Genomic DNA, 26,331 nt, shown 5'->3' on the forward strand with positions numbered 1-26,331 from the left:
CCTTCCAACTTGGTGCCTCCTTCACAAGTGGCGCACCTGCCTCAGATGAATGTTCACACCTCCAGTCGCACCTCCCGAAGAACTGATAGGGGAACCAGTGGGCAATCTGGGAAGGTTGCAACTTAGGCAATCACCCCTCTTGGGCCTGGCCTGTACCAGGGGTACATGTGAACCGTAACTGTCGACCCTGGGCTGGGAATTGCGCATTACACAGTCACCTGTTTTGTGTCAGACGCATGGGCTGGCCTTCAGGAGCACACAGGGAGGAAGAAGAAAAACAGGGTCCTCAAACGCCGAAGTGCAGGAAACAGAGAAAGGAAAAGAGACTCAAAGTTGGGACAGTTTGCAGGACAGCAACAGAATGCTGAACATTCCCAATAATATGCCACACATGTTCACCAAGGGAGGGGGGAAAGAATAGCAAGAGCACAGACATGCAGCACGGAAGGGAGAAAGTGCTGCAATGGCCGGGGCCTTGTGGTAGCCAAGCTCAAACCCATCAAAGAGTGGCGAGCCCCCTGACGGGGCGGCCTAGGTGTTCACCATGGAGAAGTATGTAAATGTACCTCGAGGAGAGGTGACAACGGGAAAGACTCCAGACAGAATAGAGAGGACACAAACCGCTATCTTAAGCCCTGAACTGTGCTGCCGATGTGGGAGATGAACTGCCATGGTTGGGAAAAGGAAATAGTAATTCAGATGCACAGCACTACGACCATGCACAACGTAGCTGGCCAGCAGTTGTGCTCACCTAACCTTTAATGGAGGGACTCCAGCCTTCACCAGGACACTGGTCACCAGACTCATTCTGAAAGCTCCCGTCGCCAGTCTAACGCCACAGTGGTGCACTGGGTCAAGGGTCAAGCAAATGCAACGCTGAGGGCGGGGAGGGGCGGGGGGAACTATGGGAGGCTCCAACTTGGTCTTGGAAAGTATGGAGTGATAGGAAGTTTTGGATAAATATCGAGAGCGACCTCCAGAGACCCCACTCATACAGTGTGGTAAGGATATGTCACCAGGTTGTGTCGTATGCTTTATGTAAATCAAGAAACATGGCAACCAGATGTTGGTGCCCCGAAAAGGCTGTTCGGATGGCAGACTCTAGTGATAAGATCAGTGGTAGAGCGACCCTGGCAGCAGCTGTCCTGAAATGAAACCAGTAGGCCACATGACTCCAGGACCCATCCCAACTGCCGACACACCACACATTCCAGCAGATAACACCAAGTTTGTGAGGCTGGTGGGCCAGTAGTTATCCACATCAAGCGGGTTTTAGCACTGGAATGGTGTTCTCCCTACATGCGATCGAAAGAAGTCATCGCACCAGATCCAGTTGAAGATTATGAGGAGATATCGCTTGTAGCCAGACGAGAGATGTTTAATCATCTGACTGTGGATCTGATCCTGCCCAGGAGCTGTGTCAGGTCAATGTGCAAGGGCGCTGAGAAGCTCCCACACTGTGGGTTCACTGTGGCATGTAGTGAACGAGAGGACTTTACATCCCATCTGCCGTTTGAGGGTCCGAAAGCGTGGGGGGGGGGAGGAGGGTAATTCTCTGATAGAGAGGCTCGAGCATAGTGGTCAGTAAAGTGTTCAGCAATCACGTTTGCGTCAGTAGATAACACGCCATTGATGTTAATGCCAGAGACACTTGTTGGGGTCTGTTATCCAAAAATACGTCTCATGTTCATCCAGACTTGCAAAGGTGACGTGTGGCACCCAGTGGTAGACACGTAACTCTCCCAACACTCTTAGTTGTGTCGTTTTATAAGCAGGCGAAGTCTGGCATGGAGCAGCTTAAAGGCTATTAGGTGCTCTAGGGAAGGGTGCCGCTGATGTTGCTGTAGAGCTCACTGACGCTCTTCAACTGCCTCAGCGACTTCCGGCGACTGTCTTTCACTCTAGAGAACGAGATCGTATTTCTGCAGCAGGAACGATCGTTGTAGTGACCTGATCAATGACAAAACCGATGGCACCATGTGGGGAAGATTCAGCGATGACAGCAGAGGTAATGGCTTCCCAGTCTGTCTTGTTTAAAGACAATCTATGTAGGCATCCATGGGCATGACGTGGGGGGAAAGACAGGAAGATGGGGAACTGCTCACTGCCACACAGGTAATCATGTGCTCTCCAGTTGATAGGTGGGAGAAGGCCAGAGCTGTAGACCGAGAGATTAATGGCCGAGTATGTGCCATGTGCCACACTGAAATGTGTGACACCACCTGTATTTAAGAGGTGGAGGTCGAATTGTGACACTAAATTTTCGACCTCCCTACCTCGGTCAGTCAGCATTGCGCCACCCCACAAGGGGTTATGAGTGTTAAAATCTCCCAAAAGTAGGAAAGGTTCAGGGTGTTGATCTATCAGTGCAGCCCATTAGTCCAGGGATACTGCAGCATCAGGAAGATATACATTGCAGACAGTTATTTCCTGCATCATCATCATCATCATCATCATCATCATCATCATCATCATCATCATCATCATCATCATCATCATCATCATCATCCTGACAGCTACAACTTCAGGACGGTTTTGAAGTGGCAGGGGTTCACTACAGACCAGGACAGACACAAACTCCACCTGACATTCTATTATAGTCGCTTTGGTTCCTGTAACATTCCTTATAGCTGTGGACGGCAGGGGTCTGCATTGCCAGGAACCAGGTTTCCTGGAGGGAAATGTAGAAAGCAGGTGTAAAGCTTAGCAGCTGCTGTAGCTCAGCCAGGTGGTGGAAAAACCCCCACAATTCCACTGGAGGATTCCGTGATCGTGGGAAAGGGAAGGCATGAAACACTCAATGAGGCAGTCTACGCCTCAGGGGCACCTGCTGCCACCCATTTAGTACCTGTGCAATCGACATCCAGTGTGTCCGATGGCCCAGCGAGATTTAGTTCCTCAGTGGGCGCTAGAATCTCCACCTCATCCTCAGAAAGAGCTTGGAGGTAGTGCTGGTGTGGGTGCCACGACAGTGCCTTGGTTCTTTGGGGTCTTTCTGTTTAGGTTTGTGACTCTACTCTGTATATTTACCTGACTGGGAGGGCTTCACTGATTCAGTCTCACAGACCAAGGAGGATCTTTAAGCCATATGACCAGCTACCTCTGGTTGCTTCAGCCACTGGCTATTGTCAGCTTGGCCACTGGTGGGAACCTGGCATGAAAGTGCCTGAAGGGGTCCCATTCTGTCGAGAGGGGCCGAAGAAGGTACTTTTTCAGCTGAGAAGTGGGAACTGATGTCCACGATGGTTGGAGCAGGGGTGCTACTCCTTCAGTAGGTTGTGCAGAATCAACAGGGAGGAAAGTGCCCCCACCATAAAGTGGGCATGTGGAGTCTGACAGCTCAGAGCCAACTGTACACAGTGGAACAGAAGATGGTAGAACCATTGTCTTAGTGGCAGCATAGATTGACATATTCACAGGATGCAGCCTCATTTTCTCTTAGCCTTAGTGTAGGTGAGTCACTCCAGGGCCTTGTATTCCATTATTTTCCTTTCTTTCTGGAGAATCCTGCAGTCTGGCGAGCAAGGCGAATGGTGCTCTGTAGTTGACACAGATGGGAGGTGGAGCACAGGGAGTGTTGGGATATGAAGGATATCCCATCAGGTGATGCTGGAAGTACAGCAGGAAGACACGGCCAAAGTTCCAGCACGTAAATCACTGCATCAGGGGAAGAAGACAAGCACCTTGACCTTCTTGGGTAATGTGTCACACTAAGGCGAAGATGAAGGCCCAAGTGGCAACCTGATTATCCATCGAATCCCGGTGTGCACGCTGGACGAAATGGACACCTCGCCCTCTCTAAACTGGTGCACAGCTCATTGCAGACTGCAAAAGAAGGTCCCTGCAAAATATGATAGCCCGGACCATATTTAAGCTCTTATAGGGCATGATGGAAACAAACATCCCACCTTGTCACAGGAGAGTAATGCCCATGACTGGGCAGAGGATGCTGTTTTTATCAAGTCCGACCATGAGCCCATTTTGGACAAGCCCTCCACTTCCCCGAACTTGTCTCTAAATGCTCCACTCCGACATGAGGCCCTCCCCACATGCGCCACCCAGCCACAGCAAAGGCCACCTGGCAGGATTTCCACTGCCTTGAGTCCAGATTCTCAAGGGTGATGGGCATCTACTCCTTGGCACATGTGGGGAGTTAACGGCGCAGGCATCAGCAGAGCGATTCTTGTGTGTTCAGGGGGCTACAACCAACATGGTACATGGAGACCCCACCACAACAGACTACCGAACTGGATATCAGGCGCAAACGAGCTAAAATCCACGTTGATGAAGGATGCGAGAGTTCTCAGCGCATGATGGACACTGTGCCACGTAAGGCGCCCTTACCCAATTGGCTCGCTCTTCGGGGAAAGTTCGAGGAATGGGGGTCAAACCCTACAGGGGACTATCACATAAAGGCCGAAACGTGAGAGACCCCATTATGTCGCCTCTTACGACAGGCAGGAATACCTCAGGCCTATTCTAATCCCTGGACCCACAGGGGGTACACCCAGGATAGGTGCACTGCTGTCAACTGATCACAGAGCTTTATCAGCGGGATTTTTTCCTTTTCTTTTTATATTAGGGTTTAACTTACTATGACGTGAAATAGTACACTGAATCACTTACCTTTGGGAGTTCGGCTAATCCCGCGCGGCGGCTGTTTAGTGGGCGCTTTCTTACACTAGGGTGTAACTTACGACTACGTACAGTAAGTCTAAGCACTTACCTTTGGGAGTTTCTGAGCAGGTTTGATGTGTATACCGCCGACCTCCACAACAGCTGGAACAATTGGTCGCGGAGGATTCAAAGATGGGTGTGAATTGACGAAAAGCATACTAGTACTTTTTGCTATTTCTTGTAAAGGAGGGAGGCTGTCGCCGAAGTACTTCCTGACTATCTTATTTGTAGGTTTATCCATGTACTCGTAAAAAAATAACTTGCTATAGGTCACATACCAAGCGTTTCTCAGACGCTCAAAGAAGCTCATGTGGTCACTGAGCAATAGAAACATGTGTGGCAAGTACGACGGATTTTCAGGTAAACCAAAACTATCCGGATTCCACGGCATAAAGACAGAAGAAATGAGTCCAATGTTGGGTGCCTGAAATTTGTAGACGAAGGGCAGCATACAGTCACTCGTGAATGGCTCAGTGAAGATTAGATCGTATTTTTCATTTGACTTCATTAGCTGTTGCATTGGGGGGAACTGCAGTAGCTTATCACACGCGTGCACTGTGAGGCTTTCGAGTAGTTTGAATGTTACCGAAGGATCATCTCTACCAAACATATCGTCCATTGGAATTCCATTCACGACGGAAGGCAGAGAACCGACCAGGCTTATGTCAGTGTAGTTTGGTACAGGCTTAGCTTGAGGGAAGTGGCTGTAGACAAACACCTCGTGGCCTTTGGCAGCGAGCGCCTTCATCACCTCCTCGAACATTATAAAGTGGCTCTTTCCTGGATAATTGAACAGACCCAGAATGCGGGCAGCATTCGATTCTTCATGTAGCACTGCCACTATAATCACCAGGAAAATGTACTGCATCTGCAAAAAAATATGGATGGCTATAGTAGGCATTCATGTTCAACTAAAATATCGTCAGTAAAAAGTAAGTCATGTCAAAAGATATCCCTAAATTTAAATTATTTGCTCAACATACTTTTAGCTTGAGTCACTAACCCCTATCGTGATGGTTGGTTTGTGGGGCACACAACTGCGCGGTCATCAGCGCCCATAGAAAGTCCTTATATTTAAACAGTCCAATTTTAGTCACTTTGACGGATGACGACGATTATGATGAAATGATGAGGGCAACACAAACACCCAGTCCTCGGGCAGAGAGAATTCCCAACCCAGACTAACCCCTATCGTTGCAATATTTTGCAGGAAGGCGTTGGGTCATGTACCTCACGAAATGGTAATCGATAATGTTTGAGGATAGAGTCTTCACCTGAAGCGAAGTGTTATCTACTCGTTTCTTGGTTGCAGGAAACGAGCGCTAGGTCAGGAAGATGGTATGGCTGTGTTAGTGATTACCTGTTCCGTAAGCAGAAAATTTTCATTCACTTGTGAGTGCTATGTATATATTTTAACCACTTAATTATTAATTATTAGTGTGAGCCTTGCTTGTTCACGACGTGTGTCTAGCCACTTCTACTGTTACAGTTATCAGGGCATGCAGCGATCAGTTAACATTGTTTACGTCACCGAGATCATTAACTAGTTACTAGCTGTTTTGCTGAGCTGCCAGGGTGTTCATAATGTCCCTATCTTGGGTCCCCCAACACAGAAATGGAAAATATACACTGGTGTGCAAAACATACCGTCGTAAGAAACCTTCGTATGATTTGTCCCCTGCCAGATGACATAGGTAGCTCCATGAAACTTGGACCATACATGGAAAGTGCTACAGTATAGTACAGAAGGTTACAAAGAAATACGGAATGAACCGAGCAGAAATGACACTTTCATTCAAAGGCAGAAATTACTATGAAGTCACCGCAATTCACGATGGTGCTATAGACACCATAGAAGATGTGACATAGTTGTTAGGGGTATGATCACTGACGGCAGAGCATGCTCGTCAACACGCTCCCATGCTGCCCACAAGTTTGGTATGGAAATCTTGGGGTAGGGCGTTCCATTCCTCCATCAGCGCTGTTGACAACTGCTGGATCATCGTTGGTGCATGAGAACGTGCTGCAACGCATCCCACACGTGATCGATGGCGTTTGAGGATGGGGCAGGCCAGTCCATTTGCCGAATCTCCTCTCGTTTCAAGAGCCCCTACTCATATGCTGTTCCATGTGCCCAAACATCGCCATCCATAGAAATGAACTCAGGACCGAATGGACCTCCCCCCAGAAGAGAGACACATGGTACCGTGTCACAATGACGATGAATGGTGTGTGTTCAGTGATTGAGGTCAGTACGTCCATGCAACATTATGTCTCGCCACACAGTAGCACTTTGACCACAGAAACGATCACGCTCCACAATGCTGGAAGTACCCTGATATGGTGAGAGGTGGGAGCAAGTAATGCACACAGGAACATTGTCGAACATGATCGCTTTGGTAGTTCAAGTGTTTGTCACGCGACGCATAATGTTACATGGATGTACTAACCTCCAGATCTTTAAACATGGTACACAAATCGGTCAACGTTATTTTGACACGTACTCATCCCCCATGTCAGTCTTTTCATCGGTGCTTCCGGTCCTGACTGCATTGTTAGGGTTCCGTGACTCAATCGGTAAAAACGGAGCCCTTACGATCGCTCCGTTGTCAGTCTGTCCATCCGAGTGTTGATATCCTCTTTTCTCACTAAGGTCTTCAGTCCCTTGACGGCATAATAAACGTTAGCTTCAACGTCAATGCAATCAAACTACGGCCACTTATGTCATATGTATTGATGCAATCACACTCAGAAAAAACTATAGGTTACTTCCTGTTGGTTTAGAATGATGAAATTCGGCAGTAAGTGAGCTTTCACAGTACAAGGTAAGGAAAAAAATCCGAAAATTGTTAATTTGTAACTAACATCACACGAAAAGATTTGTCATTTGTTATTCGACGTCAGGCTTGAAATGAAAACAATCAACAGTTCTACATTCAGTCTTACTGGGTCGCAATGGTGAAAGACGTCAGGCAAGGAATGATTACTTCAATATTCGTATGACGCGATTCGGAATTTATCCATCATATATCCAAGAGCGATTACTGCACGTAAATATGGCGGTTCAAGTTTTATATGGAACATTAGCAGACTAGTCTGCGAATGTTTCACTTACCACTTTAAAGGCCGTTTCCATGGTCAGTAGACTTAGATCTATTTTGCATGTATGTCCGACAGAACATTGCATCGTTCTTCTCAATAATAAAAACACTGCAATATCTTATTTATTCGCTGCTATGAGGTAGTGACCCCTGAAAGGGTAAATACAGAATGTATTTACCAGTACAGACGAAGTAACGACGATGTATAGAAGTTTTTGTCGAAGTTTTTGTCTGGTCGCGAATCGTGCACTGATAGCCACAGCTGTTACGGCGATCGCTCGAGTAAAGCGGGAAATCTGGATGCGAGTCCCAGTCTGTCATCAATTTTCCAGGTCGTCATTCCCTTTTGTAGCTGATGGTTGTTCGTATTCGTACCTGCGAACATATTTCACGGCTGTAGTCGCCGCAATGCCGCCTCCTTGGGATATGGATTCATGTTCGAAAGAGCATTGCGCGTTTCTTCTTAACACACGCACTGCAATATCTTATTTGCAAATGCCTTACCAAGGGCAAAAGGAACGGCTACTTATGTATGCAGGAGAGCGGGAAAGGGAGGTGGGGGCGCAAATATGGCACTTGTGTAGAAAATAGTTCTCTAACCAGCCCTGGTCTCTGAATAAAAGTGTCATTTCTGTTCGTCTCATTGCGTATTTCTTTCAATTACCTTCGGTAATACAGGAGGATTTCTTTCCACGTATGGTCCAAGTTCCGTCGATCTATGTCTCTTGGCAGTGACACCTCATGCCAGAGTTACTTTCGTTCTTTAGTTTTGCAAACTAGTGTATATGGTATATTTCTTGCCAAAAAGTCATTCTGATATGTAAATGTTTTGGCGACATTATGCAAACTGCTCACAGGTTTTAGGTCCACTGTCTGATTCGGTTGTCTAGCGCCTGTCACTTCTAGTACTTTTCTGCACTTTTATCGTCACGCCTCATTGTACGCTCTTTAGCAGCGTAAAAACTGAGCTGCCGCACGTGCTAGTTGTCACAGTCCGTAGCAGACGTTTGGTGCCAATGACCAAACAATCATCATTCGTTGTAGTTGGCTACTATGTGTGCGGCGTGTATTTTAAGCAACGATGTCCTAAACTAGTTACGAATAAAAGTGATGAAGGTAGTACTACACAGCTAAGCGAACTCAATACTGCACGTCTGAATGTATCCAGACGGAAATGCGCAGCTGTTGCTACTGCAGCCATATTCTGGGCCGAGACGAACCGAAGCAGGGGAACAGAACAAATGTGCACTCCGTGTGCATACCTGGTGGAGTCACTCCAGAGGTTGAACGAATCCTTGTGAATGCCATGAAGGACACAGGGTGCAGCCAACTGACGGTGTGCCAATGACGTGTGTCGCTTCGGACGGAAGAGATTCTCTAATTTCGAGCGGCTATCAGAAGTGGCAAAGGCTGCCAGTCTTGCTTGCTAGATGAAAGCAGAACTCACCATTTGAGAGAAGTCGAGAGGACTGATTGCTGACCTCTGGTACAGGGCCGAGTAGAGGGTCTGTATTAGGGGCTCAGACGGTTCTGCGACCGTGTAGGCTGCAGATTCCTCGACTTGCGCCGAAGGGTAGTGAGGTTTTTAATTCTGCTGAGGCGGCTATACGGGTGGCAGGGCCTGGGTGGCATGGACTAGATTTTTTTTTAGGTTAGAGGGTCCTGGAGAAACAAAAAGGCCTTCAGTCTGTAACAGTGCAGGTCTAACCAAAAAAAAAAAAAGGTTCAAATGGCTCTGAGCACTATTGGACTTAACATCTGAGATCAGTCCCCTACAACTTAGAACTACTTAAACCCACTTCACTTGTACACACTTCACACACTTCACTTGTACACACTTCACACACTTCACTTGTACACACTTCACTTGTACACACTTCACTTGTACACACTTCACTTGTACACACTTCACTTGTACACACTTCACTTGTACACACTTCACTTGTACACACTTCACTTGTACACACTTCACTTGTACACACTTCACTTGTACACACTTCACTTGTACACACTTCACTTGTACACACTTCACTTGTACACACTTCACTTGTACACACTTCACTTGTACACACTTCACTTGTACACACTTCACTTGTACACACTTCACTTGTACACACTTCACTTGTACACACTTCACTTGTACACACTTCACTTGTACACACTTCACTTGTACACACTTCACTTGTACACACTTCACTTGTACACACTTCACTTGTACACACTTCACTTGTACACACTTCACTTGTACACACTTCACTTGTACACACTTCACTTGTACACACTTCACTTGTACACACTTCACTTGTACACACTTCACTTGTACACACTTCACTTGTACACACTTCACTTGTACACACTTCACTTGTACACACTTCACTTGTACACACTTCACTTGTACACACTTCACTTGTACACACTTCACTTGTACACACTTCACTTGTACACACTTCACTTGTACACACTTCACTTGTACACACTTCACTTGTACACACTTCACTTGTACACACTTCACTTGTACACACTTCACTTGTACACACTTCACTTGTACACACTTCACTTGTACACACTTCACTTGTACACACTTCACTTGTACACACTTCACTTGTACACACTTCACTTGTACACACTTCACTTGTACACACTTCACTTGTACACACTTCACTTGTACACACTTCACTTGTACACACTTCACTTGTACACACTTCACTTGTACACACTTCACTTGTACACACTTCACTTGTACACACTTCACTTGTACACACTTCACTTGTACACACTTCACTTGTACACACTTGTACACACTTCACTTGTACACACTTGTACACACTTCACTTGTACACACTTGTACACACTTCACTTGTACACACTTGTACACACTTCACTTGTACACACTTGTACACACTTCACTTGTACACACTTGTACACACTTCACTTGTACACACTTGTACACACTTCACTTGTACACACTTGTACACACTTCACTTGTACACACTTGTACACACTTCACTTGTACACACTTGTACACACTTCACTTGTACACACTTGTACACACTTCACTTGTACACACTTGTACACACTTCACTTGTACACACTTGTACACACTTCACTTGTACACACTTGTACACACTTCACTTGTACACACTTGTACACACTTCACTTGTACACACTTGTACACACTTCACTTGTACACACTTGTACACACTTCACTTGTACACACTTGTACACACTTCACTTGTACACACTTGTACACACTTCACTTGTACACACTTGTACACTGAGGATCTCAAACTATATCTAAGGCAAACTAAACAAACTCTTTCACAGCCATCCAGCACATAAATTCTGATTTACTTGCTTTTAACACTGGGTACAGAAATCAGATTTGAAACTCAACATAGACAATCAGTCACTCATAAAAAGACTCATTACCCCTCGATACAGAGCGTCTCTTCCACCATTAATTCTAAATGGCATGGAAATAACCTTTTCTTTTTCTGCTAAGAACTTGGGAATAATTCTGAACCATCACCTAGACTGGACTGAAAACTCAATTGAAATCTTGACAGTGTCAGCGTTACTTCACTCATTACAGAAATATAAAAAGTACTTCCTTTAGTGTTTAAAAAGAAGCTTGTAGAGTCACTCTTACTCCCTATACTCGTCTATGGTGGTGCTATTCTTCAAGGACTTTCATACGAAAGCTCACAGATTGGAACAAGCGATGAATGCATGTGCACAATACATTTGTGACATTCGATTTTTCAACCATACCACTCCTGCCTACAGTCATCACGGCAACAGGGCAATAAGCGTAGAGACTATCACACCCCATGCTTGCTCCGTCGTCTTCTCAATCACTGTGCTCCATCTTATCTCCAACTTTTACACTACTGTCTGAAGAGCATAACAGAAACACCCGTTCTCAACACAGTAAAATCCTCTCTGTACCAGCACATAACACTGCCATACTCTAAATCTTTCTCCGTATCAGGAACCCGACTAACAATTTTCACAAAGTATCAGACATACCAAATTACTTCAAAGTTTCAAAAGACAGCTAATGGCCCACCTTTCACAATGGCCATCTATCTCATTCTCAGATCCAAAGCTTAGTCTCACAAATTCCCTCTACCCCTCAAATCGCCTCCCTACCCTCTCCCCCTCTTCTCTGCTTGTATTTGAGTGTTTCACATCTACTGTCATTCATTTCAATCTTGTTCATCTATAACCTTTTCATTCCTCGCAACTCTAATCATAGACTAATGTACTCAATTTATGTAATTCCTTTTGCCCACTTCTCCTTCACCTTCCTCATCCATTACTATTATTTTTATCATTGTTAATATTATAATGACATTACTGTGAACTACTTTGTCGGATGTAAGAGGGCCTTAAGGCCCTAATTTGGTTATGTTAAAAGAAAATAAGTAAATAAAGAAATAAATAACTACAACTGCTCGGTCGACGAAAGATCGGTACCCAAAGACTGGCAAGTCGCGCAGGTCACACCAATATTCAAGAAAGGCAACAGTAATAAGCCACTAAATTACAGACCCATATCACCACCGTCGGTACGCAGCAAGATTTTTGAATGTATATTGTGTTCGAACATTATGAATCACCTCTAAGAGAACGGTCTATTGACACACAGTCCACATTGATTTAGAAAACATTCTTGTTAAACGCAATAGCTTCTTGCTCACTGAAAGTGTTGAGTGCTACTGACGAGGAATTTCAAATAGATTCCGTATTTCTAAATTTCCAGAAGGCTTTTGAAAGTGTACCTCACAAGCGGCTTGTAATCAAAATCGTGTGCTATGGAATATCGTCTCGGTTATGCGAATGGATTCGTTGTCTGCTGTCAGATGTCACAGTTCGTAGTAAATGATGGAAAGTCATCGAGTAAAACAGAAGTGACTTCTGGCGTTCCCCATTGGGATGCGAGAGCGCCTATATTGATCCTTATCTGTATAAACTATTTAGAAAAATCTCAGTAGCCATCTTAGGTTGTTTGCAGACGACGCTGCCGTTTATCGACTAGTAAAGTCATCAGAAGATCAAAAATTGCAGAAAAATTTAGAAAAGATATCTATATGGTGCGAAGATTGACAACTGACCCTACATAATTAAAGTTGTGAGGTCATCCACATGAGCGCTGAAAGGAATGAAACTTCGATTACACGATAAATAGGTAAATATAAAGGCCGTAAATTCAACTAAATACCAATTATAATTACGAACAACTTAAATTAGAACGCATAGAAAATGTTGCAGGGAGGCCGAACGGAAGACTGCTTTTAATTTACAGAACATTTAGAAAATGCAACAGATCTACTGAAGAGATTGCCTACATTACGCTTGTGCTTCCCCTTTTCGAGTACTGCTGCGTGGTGTGGGATCCTTACCAGGTAGTAGCACTAACAGAGTAAATCGAGGAAGTTCAAAAAGGGCAGGAAGTTTCGTGTTATTGAGTAATAGAGGAGAGTGTCGTGGACATATTACACGATTTCCGGTGTACATCATTAAAAACAAAGGTGTTTCTCATTGTGGCGGGATCTTCTCACAAAATTTCAATCACCAACATTGTCTCCAGATGCAAAAATATTTTGTAGACGCCGAGATACGCAGGGAGGAACTATCATCGTAATAAAATAAGGGAAATCAGAGCTCGAACGGAAAGACACGTTCGTTTTCTTCGACAGTGGAATAATAGAGAATTATTGTGAAGGTGCTTCGATGAACCCTCTGCCAGGCATTTAAGTGTGATTTTCAGAGTATCCATGTAGGTTTAGACGCACCACTGTTCAGGTCGATGCTCCAATATAAACGCTATGGCAATTGCGCTCGAACTTCTCGCTGCTACCCTATTATCATCCCTCTGTTTATCGCAGCTCCAAAAAACTTTACATAAAATGGCCTTGTAACGGCATAGATGTCCCACTGGAGGATAATTATGAAGCAATCCTCCACAAGATTATCTTTAAAACTGCAACGTTCACCCGAACAACGTTGCAACTTACAAAATGCGTATTTTACAGAGCAAACACTTAATGCTTACATACATAAGCTTCATTGATGCGGACAGTATAAATGATGTAAAACTCCGTTCTGCATATTATGTAACAGTTACTACCCAACTGACGTTATCTGTTTAAAAAGTAGCTTTAATTACCGTGGGCGACAACTTAACTCCGCTGTTACAACGTACTGTTGAAATACCTGCGTTTCTCTGCTTACTGCTGATACCAGAAAAGGGAAAACAATGTTTGCCCTGATTAGGTTTATCGCAAACAACCAGGGAAGGTTAAGCACGTCCGGCAGTGCTGCCGTTCTATGTGCCCCAGCGCTCGATTGTGGGAGGCGGCCACGAAGAAAGTGAATAGCAAGGCAACCAAGTCACCAGCGCTTATTACATGAGAAAATGGTTTGTGAAAGCTTTGCAAAGAAGCTAAGAAACAAAAGGGAAAGTAGCACTGTCCCCATTAACATTTTTTCCTGTATTGTATTATACTTTTGTCGATGAAAAGCGCCAAGAAGACGTACGTCTATGTCTACATGACTACTCTGCAAGTGCCTGGCAGAGGGTTCCTTGCACTCTAGAACAGCACGCGGAAGAAACGAACACTAAGTCATTCCGCGCGAGCTCTGATTTCTCCTCTTTCATTACAGCAACCATCTCTCCCTATGCAGATGGGTGTCAAAAAATATTTTCGCAATCGGAAGAGAACGTTAGTGATTGAAATTTTGTGAAAGATCTCGCCGCAAGAAGAAAGCTTTTGTTTTAGCGACTTACAGCCCCCTCTTGCTTATCATATTCATAACACACTTCCCCCGATTTCGCGATATACAGAACTAGCTGCACTCTTCTGAAGGTCTTCGATGTCCTCCGTCAATCCTGCCTGTAATGATCCCATATCGCACATGAATAATGTAGCAGGAAGGACAAGCTTAGTGAAGGTGGTTTTTAGTGGATTTGTTTCATCTTCTAAGTGTTCGCCTTCCCTTCCGCAACGTATCGTTGCAATTTAAGTTATTCGTAATTGTTATCTCTAGGTAATTAGTTGAATGGATATACTTTATATTTGTGTGGTTTATCGAGAAACCAAAGTTCAGCGATTCCTCTTACTATTCATGTGGATGACATCACTCCATTATTTCGGACAGTTCCCACTTCACACCTTAGAGATTTTGGCTGAATCATTTTGTAGTTGCCTTTGGTATTTTATGACTTTGCGAGACGGTAAATGACATCACATGCAAAACAGTCTAACATGGCTGCTCATATTGTCTACTATATCATTTATACAGGATGTTATAAAAAGGTACGGCCAAACTTTCAGGAAACATTCCTCACACACAAAGAAAGAAAATATCTTATGTGGACATGTGTCCGGAAACGCTTAATTTCCATGTTAGAGCTCATTTTATTACTTCTCTTCAAATCACAATCATGGAATGGAAACACACAGCAACAGAACGTACCAACGTGACTTCGAACACTTTGTTACAGGCAATGTTCAAAATGTCCTCCGTTAGCGAGGATACATGCATCCACCCTCCGTCGCATGGACTCCCTGATGCGGTGATGCAGCCCTGGAGAATGGCGTACTGTATCACAGCCGCCCACAATACGAGCACGAAGAGTCTCTACATTTGGTACCGGGGTTGCGTAGACAAGAGCTTTCAAATGCCCCCATAAATGAAAGTCAAGAGGGTTGAGGTCAGGAGAGCGTGGAGGCCATGGAATTGGTCCCCCTCTACCAATCCATCGGTCACCGAATCTGTTGTTAAGAAGCGTAGGAACACTTCGACTGAAATGTGCAGAAGCTCCATCGTGCATGAACCACATGTGTCGTACTTGTAAAGGCACATGTTCTAGCAGCAGAGGTAGAGTATCCCTATGAAATCATGATAACGTGCTCCATTGAGCGTACGTGGAAGAACAAACTAAAATGAGCTCTAACATGGAAATTAAGCGTTTCCGTCCACGTAACATCTTTTCTTTATTTGTGTGTGAGGAATGTTTCCTGAAAGTTTGGCCGTACCTTTTTGTAACACCCTGCACATAGACTAGGAACAACTGGTGGCGTGTAACACTTCCTTAGTTAATTCCAGGAATCACTTCTGTTTTTCTCTATGACTTCCCTCATTATTACGAACCTTTCAAACAGTAAATCGCTGACCAAGTCTCACAACTGAACCCATACTCTACGGTCGTGTACCTAGCATGTCAGTATATCCCAGGTGAAAAACACGATTTCTATCACCACCCATCAAGTGAGAATAGTGGATTTGCACGTCTTTCGCGCTCTACCCACTTAGGACTGAAAACGTTATACTGACTATTTTGAGTGTAATTTCAACAGAAATTATATTAAATTTCAATACCTTCTGCTGCTACTTTTGCGGAGTTCTATTGCAATAAACATTGTTTGTACCTGTTTTCTTGTATTTTTAGAAGCAAGCTTTCTGTTTCTGCAGTGTACTCTCATTTTGATAAATTGATTGGGAGGGTTTGTGGGACCAAACGGTGAGGTCATCAGTCCCGTGATTCCGAAATGACTCACAGAAGAAAGGTAGTCAGCTAGAAGTGGATGGATCCAATCAGGGGAGTCAAATCATAAAATAATGAAGTCAGAAACATGAAGTAAAAGTCACAAAAGATGAGACCAAATCCAAAAAACTGGAAAACAGGGGCGGCCTTTCCATGGGGGAGTGGTCATGGGGTCCCAGACCTAGAATACACGGAGAGAGGTCTCTACCACAATCACCCTGTCTCCTGCTCCAGGAGTAAGGCAAAACCTTATATCTGGAAACAAAAACCACTTTCATGGAGGAAACTGAGGACCAGTTCAACCAAAAGTGAATCGTCTGCTAATATTAAATTTAAGCAATCTGGAAGCCAGCACTTAGCACGAAGGGTCAAAAGGGGACATTCCACCAAAATATCTTGCTCCACAACCACATTGTGGAAGTGGTTCTTAACGCAGGAGTAAACAGTGAGTGAGCCTCGTGTGACCAATGGCGTAGATGGAATTAAACAGTGGCTTCTTCCGAGAGGAGCGGAAGGCAGAGCGACTAACTGCAGTAGACTCCTTGATTGTGTGGAGCCTATTGTTATGAGCAGTAGCGCACCATATGGCATTCCACTTCTGGCAAAGAGATTTGACGCAAATCCTCATATCCGCAGCTGGAATCATGAAAGGAAATCTGCTTTAGAGGCAAACGGTCAGCCAGTTCATTCCCTGGGAAGCCCAAATAACTTCGGACGCAGAGAAAGACTACTGAGCAGGCGGCATGGCAAGGGCAGGGAGATCATGGATAACAGAGACCAAAGGGTGACGAGAGTAGCATCGGTCGATAGCCTGCAGGCTGCTCATTGAGTCAGTACAAATTAAAATACTGGAGGGAGGCCTGAGAAACAAAATGGAGGGCTAGGAGCACTTCTGTGAGCACACTACATGATCCAGCAATGAATGTTGTTCTTAGCCAGTAGCAGACATGAAATAATATTCCACCTTAACGATTGTCATAGAACCATCAGTGTAGAAGATGGTAACACCCTGGAACTCTGCAAGGATGACATGTATAAGATGACAGAAAACCATAGGTGCGACAAAGATCTTAGCACCCTGGAATAGGTCGGTCCTAATCTGTGGTCTAGGTACCATCCAAGGGAGGGGGGCGGAGGGGGGAGAACACATGAGGTGGATTCCAGTGAATGAATATGGTGAACAGGGTCAAGTAGTTACAGTGTGGGAGGAGCCACAGAGCCATAAACCTGACTACCATAATCTAGTCAGGACAAGAAGAGAGCACTGTGGAGAGGAATGGTACAGCCTGCACTCCAAGATGTTAGTGCCAGGCAGAGAGTATTCATGTAGTCTTTAGGAGGCGAATATGGGGCAGGCATGTCAGCTTTTTAACTGGAAGCCATGGGAGAGGGCTCACGCAGAGGCCCTTCAAATGGCACCTTGGAGCCGGAACTCAGCACATGCCACTGAGTGGGAGCTGCACCAGATGCAAAATCTGTCTACGTTCAACACTGGGGTAACCACTGGCCCAACAGGGGTGACAAGCCCACTGGTGGTTATGGGGAAGAATGTGACACTACAGAACCCTGTGGGATACCGTTCTGAATCCTAAGGGCTCTGAGTGAGGTGCTAACTCTAATCTGGAAGAGCTGGCGAGATAGAAACTGGAGGGTAAAAATCTGGAAGGGGCCATGAAAGCCGCAGCATGGAGGCTAACTAAAATGTGATGGCGCAAAGCCGTGTCGTACGTCTTTTGTAGGTCAAAGAAGACCGCGACAAGGTGACAGCGATGAGTAAAAGCCTGTTGGATGGCTGTTTCAATCTGCGTAAATGGTCAGTTGGAGATGCGATTCACGAAAGGCACACTGATACAGAGACAAGTCCCCGAGATTTGAGTACCCAACATAATCCGAAGCTAACCATACTCTCTAGGAATATACAAAGTACATTCGTCAGGCTAATCAGGTGGTAGCTGTCTAGAGACGTTGGGTTCTTCCGCAGCTTAAGGTTGGGAATAATTGTTCTGTCGCCATTGTGATGGGAAAGCACCTGTGGGCCAAATGCAGTTGAAGACCATGAGAAGATGTTGCCTCTGGGGAACATCCAAGTGTTGGATCATTTGGTTGTGGATGGTATCCAAGCCTGGGGCTGTGTCTCGTGAAGCCTGCAAGCATTCCCATTCAGTAAAGAGTTCATTATAGGGTTTGGCATGGTGCAGGCTGAAACATGGGTGGGGGAGGGGGAGATCTGTTCAACTTGGCGTTACTGCTGGAGAAAGGTAACAGGATACCGATGCAATAGCAAAGTACATCGCGAGGTGTTCTGCAAATACCAATGGATCAGTGCACATAGCGCCTTGGAGGTTAAGACCCCGCACAGTTGACTTTCGCTGGCGCCCCAGAAGGCTACAGAGCTTGGAAGAAACCTGCTATGGGGCATACATCCCCAGGGAAGAAACTTAGCACTCTTAGCATTCCTTTTTACTCCACTTGGCAAGGTAACAAGCCTTAGCATGGAGACGCTTAACAGTGAGGAGTTTTATATGTGAAGGCTGTCTTTCAGATCTCTGCAGAGCCCATTGGCGGTTCTGGACAACGACTGACATCCTTGGTCCACCACAGTACCGGTCGACGACGAGGGAGAACTGTGGGTATGGGAACAACAGTACCAGCAGCATGAATAGTGGCAGAGACGCCTTGGTGGCCCCATCAATGGAATTCTAGAGAGGTGTCCAAGTGCACAGCATATGTATATAAAAGGCCAACTGGCCCTGCAGAATGCCCAACGTGGAGGCCTTTCTGCCTGAAAGCAGCTAAGAAAATAGAATCATTGGAAAGTGGTCACTGTCGCTCAGGTCATCATGGGATGACCCATGTAGGGAAGCCACAAGAGCATGGGAGGAGATAGTGAAAGTGTCATGAGTGGCACTGAAGTCGGTAGGGACATCATTCAGGAGACACAAACCAATATCCCTAGTAAGTTGGTCCATTATGAGACCCCTACCTGTTTAAGTAGCACTCCCCTCAGTGGGTGGTAGGCATTGAAGTCCCTAAGGGAAAGAAATGGGGTTGGGAGATTAAGGTAGACAGTTCAACATGAGGAAGTGGCTTACCTGGGAGGCAGGTAGACATTGCAAATGGTAATAGCTGGAGTCATTTGCACTGTTGCTTTCAGTTTGGTACATAGTGGGATCTAGTCACTAATGACATCACGGCGAACCAATGTGCAGACCCCACCAGATGCCAATCTGTGGCCAGCATGGTTCTGACAGAACGCCAGATATCTGTGAAATGTTGGAGAGTGATCATCAAAGAAATACATTTCTTGAAGAGCAAGATGGAATGCAGAATAGGAGACAAGACGATTTATTTCCGTTAGTTGTCGGTAGTATATGTTGCAGTTCCATTAGATAATCGTGTGGCGAGGGTCTAGGTTAGACCAAGTAACCAAGAGGAGGTCGAGTCACTCAGAGGTCATCATCAACAATGATGGGGTGACAATCATAATTAAGATGTCAGTTTCAGGTTGTTAGGGGAGAGGGAGGCACCGGGAAAGGGGGGCCTTGTCTTAGGATGTGAGTTTCTTCCTCTCCTTTGGAGATGGAGGAGGGCAGGGCACAGAGCGATTAAAGGTGTCTGCAAGATCCAGAACCTAAGGACAGTGGGCTACCTTGGGGTACACAGATGGTGTGTGTGGCAGCCAAGTGTTGGTAGAAGGCTTCTGGCCTGAGAGACAGAGCAGTCACGAGGGGAGCCCGACCACTGGCAGATGCCGAAGAAGGGGGCACTACTTCGTTTTGGGAGGAGCAGCACCTCCCAGATGGAAGATCATGGGAACTGAAGAGGAGGGGAAGGGGAGGAGGGGAAGGGGAGAGGGGTATGGGTCTGCAGTATGGAAGATGTCGGAGGCAGAAAGATGTAATGAGACAGAAATCCACTTTTGGCGAACCTCAGCATAAGACAGGTGATCCAGGGTCTTGTATTCTTGGATCTTCTTTTCTCCCTTTTAAGCCAGGCAATCCAGCGAGAGAGGGGAGTGGCAGTCATGACAATTGACACACAGGCGACGGAATTCGGGGGCTTGCCTCAGAGTGGGGGACCAGTCATTACACAGAGAGTCTGCTATACAGCAGGAATACATGCCCAAAATGCAATCACTGAAAGCACCCAATTGGTGGTGCGATGTATGGCTTCACATCACATCTGTAGACATAACCTTGAACTTGTCTGGGAGGGTATCCCCTCGAAATCCAGAGTAAAGGCGCCGGTACCAGTGCAGTCATCTTTGCCACCCTTCTGCACACATCTAACAAAATGAACACTGCATCACTCTAGATTCGCCCAGAGTTCCTCATCGGTTTGCAGGTTGAGGTCCCTATGAAAAATCACTAACAGGACCAAATTCAGAGATTGGCAAGGAGACACTGGGATACTGCCAAGACGATCACGAGCACGAAGACCTGCAGACTGGGCGTAGAAGAGGCTTTGATCAACAGGGAGCCCAACTGCATCTTACTAAGAAATTCCACTTCACCAAGATCCTCCTCAATATTCTTCACAAAAAACGTTCTAGTACAGACGATGTAATGCGGAAATGTTTCATCCCAAGATGGCGAGCCTTGCCTTCCTCCCATGGTGTGGCTAGGAAAGGGAAGGTTACTGGGTCCTATGGAGTAGCATTCAATGATCCTTCACCATTCGAAGACACAGCTGTTTGAGAACAGCCAGATTTTTGCAGCTTGATACACTTAATGCGCCAAGCTTCCTCCCTGATGGTAGAAGTAGGTGACTTATTAGGAGCTGTCCCAATGGACATCACCCTGTCACTGCAAGGGCTGCCTGGCACAGCAGCCATTGCTGGGTGTTCCGATGCTCCAAGAGAACAAGCAACAATTCTTTCTCATACATGGGGAGGGAACAGCTCACATATCAATAGTGTGATCCCTGTGTTGTGAAGGGGCTCAGCCAGGTGGGTATTTAACCCACGGACTGGCTACATGTGCTGGTTACCTAGCGGGGTGGAAGAGGGCTACAGCGTGGAACGATGGGGGAAAGGAATGCACACCGTGGATGCTATGGAGAGAGTTCTTCCCCAAATGGCTCACACTAAAAACAGAATATTTAGAAGTGGAGGTCAACTTCAAATGGGGACCTAAAATCCAAAAAGGATGAAATAACAAGCAGAAGGAACGAAATTGCAAGCAATACAGGAAACCAGGTGGGTAGCCAGGTCGACATAAATCATAACACCGAGAAAGGCGAAGGGCGGGGCAATGGGGAAGGAGCGAAGATAGGGAGAGAGGGCATGGTGAAAGAAACACAGCCAGGTAAGGAAGGACTGGCTATAAAAGCTCAGGTCCTGCGTGCACCAAGCACGAACTCACGAAAGAACAGTGGGGGTTACTCTGAGTGAGCCTCTACGCAAACCTTGGTATAGTGCGCTAAGGTCCCCGAATTCCTTTGGTTCCACCTTGTCATTGGAGTCTGCCATGAATTCATTCGTCTGAGCGACATAAACGTAAGGATCTTTGTTACTCAAGGACGAAATCCCTTTCACATGGTATGAAACCATGCTCTAAAAACAATAAATCTTTGGTATAGAGGAGCGAATCATTTACTATAAGATTTTTGGAAACGGAAATTATCCGCCAGATCTGTTCTAGACAGATCGCCCGATTCCGAAACTCACTATCACTGAGTGGACTGAAATGTTTAAGAACGTGCTTCAGGCGCAGCTACCTACTAAGCCTCCCCTGACACTGCTTTCATGCCAAAAACACAGTAGAGCCGTGTTACTAACAGTATTACTTATTGCAATGTTGTTAGAAGAGTACTGGGGTTGATAAAATTCAGGATAGTGTGCAGAATAGTACAGCTTACGACGGACGCACCGTCCCAATATTAGCTGTCGTTTCACTTTTCCCATCGTTATCGACAAGCGTTTTGTGGCTGCTTCATTTTTCAGTTTTAGCTTTTATAATTCCTCCGGGAGAATCGGCAAGATCTATTTGCGTAAAAGTTTTTCGCAATACAGACAGAAATCCAACTTTGGTATACTACATGTCAATTTAAAACTGCTTCCGAGTATCTCCGCACATATTTTCGCTGATTTTTAGTTCAGCGTACTTCTGAAAATGCATGCTTTGTGCACGCTTATAACAGGACTTAAATAGCACCTGACACTTGTCTAGAGTGTTGGGCTTTCTTGCTTTAAAAAGGATTCACTGTTATATCAGAAATCTGCAAATGTACCCAACTCCAGGCTATGCAAGTAAGAGTTTTGTTGATTACGAACAGCAGCCACCAGGAATGCAATTTTTCAGAAACCGAACCATTTCTCCTGGATATAAAAGGGTATCCACTATCCCTCGATACCGTTTATATTATATTTCCACACACCATCTTGAGATACGAATATGAGCTGATCTTTAAACCATACTGCTGTAATCTTTGATCTGGTAAACGATCTATGAAACTGCAGGTGGTGAGACCTGCGAGCTCCCCACACCTTTCCGCTGAGCCATTTCAAAATATTCAATGATTTGAAGCCCTTTATTCGCAGTTTTTTCAGGTGTGGGAACCAGGATAAATTCGAGTCCAGCAGTAGACCCAAAAAGCGCACAGTGTCCTTAAAATGTAGGCCGGCCGATGTGGCCGAGCGGTGCTAGGCGCTTCAGTCTGGAACCGCGCTACCGCTAGGGTCGTAGGTTCGAATCCTGCCTCGGGCATGGATGTGTGTGATGTCCTTAGGTTAGTTAGGTTTAAGTAGTTCTAACTTCTAGGGGACTGATGAACTCAGATGTTAAGTCCCATAGTGCTCAGAGCCATTTGAACCTTAAAATGTAGAATATTTCCACTATTGTCAGCTCTGATTGAGATACTGATACGCAAAGACTTCTCCATGAGACACTGTGATATCACATGTCAGTATAACACTACCAGTGTCCAAGTTATCAATGACAAGAAGTTTCTTACAAATGCTGACAGCAGTCCTACACCTGCAGTGGCTCCGCACCTTGAGCACCCACTGCTGCCGCAATGGAATGACAAAAAAGCTGAACACCTAGGAGTTGTGCGCCGGAAATGAAAGTTCGCAGGCGTGTTTCCACATCTGAAATTTCATGTCAGCTCCACAAAAGCGGCGCTAGTAGCGCCACTATGAGGATGCAAATCAGGTTTCCTTCAAATACGCGCTGTAACGGTCGAGAGCGTTAGTTACCTTTGATACTGTATGTGGTAACTTTAATATGTTAGTCAAGAATGCCTCTAAGGTGAAAAGACGTCATTATCAACACCTCACAGTGAATGGGATTGAGTAATAGAGCTATGAGAAGTTGGATATTCTTTCTGCAGTACTGCAGCAAGACTGAGCAGGAGTGTAATAGCTGTACCTAAATGCCGTCAGCAGTGGTCACGACAATGTATGGTCACACGAAGACCGCAGTCCATACGGCCACATGGCGCTACTCATAGGGAAGATCATTGTGTGCAGTGTTTGGCTCTGGCGCATCGTACTGAATCTGCAGCAGCAGTTTGCACTCAAGTGACAACTGTTACAAGTCTGTTACTTGAAGGACAGCTCTGAGCCTGGCACCCAGTAACACGTATTCCACTGACTCCAAACCAACTCCACTTGCTACTTTAGTGGTATTAGGCAGAGCTCATGGGGGAGAGGGGGGTGAAGGGTGAAGGTCTCTTGTGTTTTATGATGAAAGCTGGTTCTGCCTAGGTACTATCATTGATGGTCATGGGTTGGTTACAAGGAGACCTTTTGAGGGCAGACCTGTCTATGTGATAGATTTATCGAACCTACACATGGAGTTATGGATCTCATGCACCCTGACTGCAAAAATGTAAGTGAATATGGTGATTCGCCCAGTTCTGCCTTTCATGGACCATTCCAGGGAATGTTTTCCCCCAGGATGCGTTCGCCCACAAACAACTGTTTTAAACCATCATGCTCTATAGTGTGTCTACATTTAGACTGCTTACTCGATCACTAGATGTGTCCATAATCGAGCACATATGGGACATCATCGGACGACAACGCCAGCGTCATCCACATACAGGTTTAACATTCCCTGTATTGACTGACGAAGTGCAACAGGAATGGAAGTCCATTCCACAAACAAATCTGGCCCTCTTACAACATGCTTGTAGGCAACATTCTGGCAGTACACCAGCTTTGTGCTGTCATTTCACATTTTCCATGGCTTAACTCGCTCTTACAACAACCCATGATCTTGCAATGTTAATCACTTTAATGTTACCTAGACAGATGCAGTCTCGACACATCATTACTCTACATTAACTCCGTGTTGGTGTTGCGATTTTCTCCGTGAGTGAAGGATGGTCAGCAGTAGCCACATTCCCCATTCGCAACAAGGTGTGGCCCAGTCTCAACGAGTCGCCACCGAGGCGCAGCTTAGTCCCGGCCCTGTCGCTATAACTCATGCATCAGGTAAAATAGTCTTACCGTACGACGCTCTTTTTACTATTGCATTAGCTGGAGTTTATTACCTCATATTCATTTGTGAAGTGACTTCATACACTTAGACCAGCTTTCCTACGACGACAGCTGCTACGTCACTCTGCAACCCACCTCTCCCTACTGTTGGGCACGAAGTAGTACACAACAGAATCTAAAACCTGTTTCATAGGCCGAAACTTTCAGTCTCCTGATCGTCAGTTGCAGTCGCCTCATCTTTGTGACATTGGATGCAGATCAGAAGATTACGAAGTCGTTCACTAACAGAGCGTTTAACACGGCTCCTGACTGCAGAGGAGATGCCAGAGTTCACATTGGTGGACCTCATTCCTCTGAACATAGTATCAAACAAGGTGTAAACAACAGGATATCTAAAGCATCTGTCCTCGAGAGGATTGGATAAGAAGTGGCAGTCCCCCATTCAGGAAATTGGCGAAGGATGATGTACGTCTCAGTGGTATCTTACGCTTTTTCGAGGTCAAAAACCACACCTACGAAATGGTTTCGGGGTAAGAAGGAATCCATCGCAGTCCCCAGCGCCTGAAACCGCTTTGGAAACAGCACAACTAACCTTGGGATTCGAGGAGCCACTCGAGGCAGCTATCAGCAATGCACTCTAGAGTCTTACCCATATCAATGGTAATGACATCACTCCGATGACTGTTAGGGTAGGTAAGATCCTTGTGTGACATCCATAATGGAATTAATTTCGCCTCCTTCCAATGTGCAGGGTGCTGTCCATAAAACCAGGATTGAAACAAGATAGAAACTTGCCTTTGGCTTATGGGCACAGATGCAAGAGCATGGCTAATGAATCTGGTAAGGTCCTGAAGCAATGTCTCTGGCCATAAACAAAGCTGGAAGATTTTGCCCTCATTACACGAGAAGTAGTCAGTCATGTGGTACGCCTCGAACTAGGAGTCTGGATGCCGCAGTGGTGGTGAAAAAGGGTTCAGCTAAAAGCTAAGTCATCTCTCTTACGCACGTCCACCAAGACCCTGCTTCTCAACAATGCCATATGGGGAAGTGAGGTGCCCTTGCTTTAAATCCATCTTATTGAGTCCCACACTTTTGCAGTGCAAATGGACTGATTAACGGAAATCCTTTCCCGGAGTTCCCTTCTTTTCTTTTATCACCTCACTTCTAGTCTAGCACTACTTAAGGCATAAGGATTTTCTGTAGTTGGATGAGTCCATTTCCGCAAAGCTGCGAGCCTGATTCTGACTTGAGCGACATTCATCGTTCCACCAAGGTTGGTTGGTTTAAAAGATTGGAAGTGGGGTGGAGGGGGAGGGACCAAACTGCGGCTTTATCGGTTCCTTTCTCCCAGTAAAACAATTACCCAAAGGAAAGAAAAAGAAGACCTACAGTACAATAACAGGAGAAAGGAAGAAAGACAAACACAATGGGCAGAACAGGACAAGAAAACCACAGAGAGATGCAAGAAGCAGGGAGATGAGATTAAAAATAAGGAAACAGATTAACATGGCTGGCTGACTATGAGAATAAAAAAGGAGAAGCCAGCCACTCTG

At 45.5% G+C, this 26,331-nt stretch overlaps 1 protein-coding gene across 1 annotated transcript in view; it reads right to left on the reverse strand.

The window, feature by feature from the left end:
* LOC126188145 (UDP-glycosyltransferase UGT5-like) overlaps positions 1-26,331 on the reverse strand; it is a 116,794-nt gene that overhangs the window by 75,842 nt on the left and 14,621 nt on the right. The window contains exon 3 of the mRNA XM_049929646.1: positions 4,727-5,545. Coding sequence (XP_049785603.1) covers positions 4,727-5,545 — 819 coding nt within the window. The remainder of the gene's footprint in view (positions 1-4,726; positions 5,546-26,331) is intronic.

This window comes from Schistocerca cancellata, chromosome 5 (genome assembly GCF_023864275.1).
Source record: "Schistocerca cancellata isolate TAMUIC-IGC-003103 chromosome 5, iqSchCanc2.1, whole genome shotgun sequence".
NCBI lineage: Eukaryota > Metazoa > Arthropoda > Insecta > Orthoptera > Acrididae > Schistocerca > Schistocerca cancellata.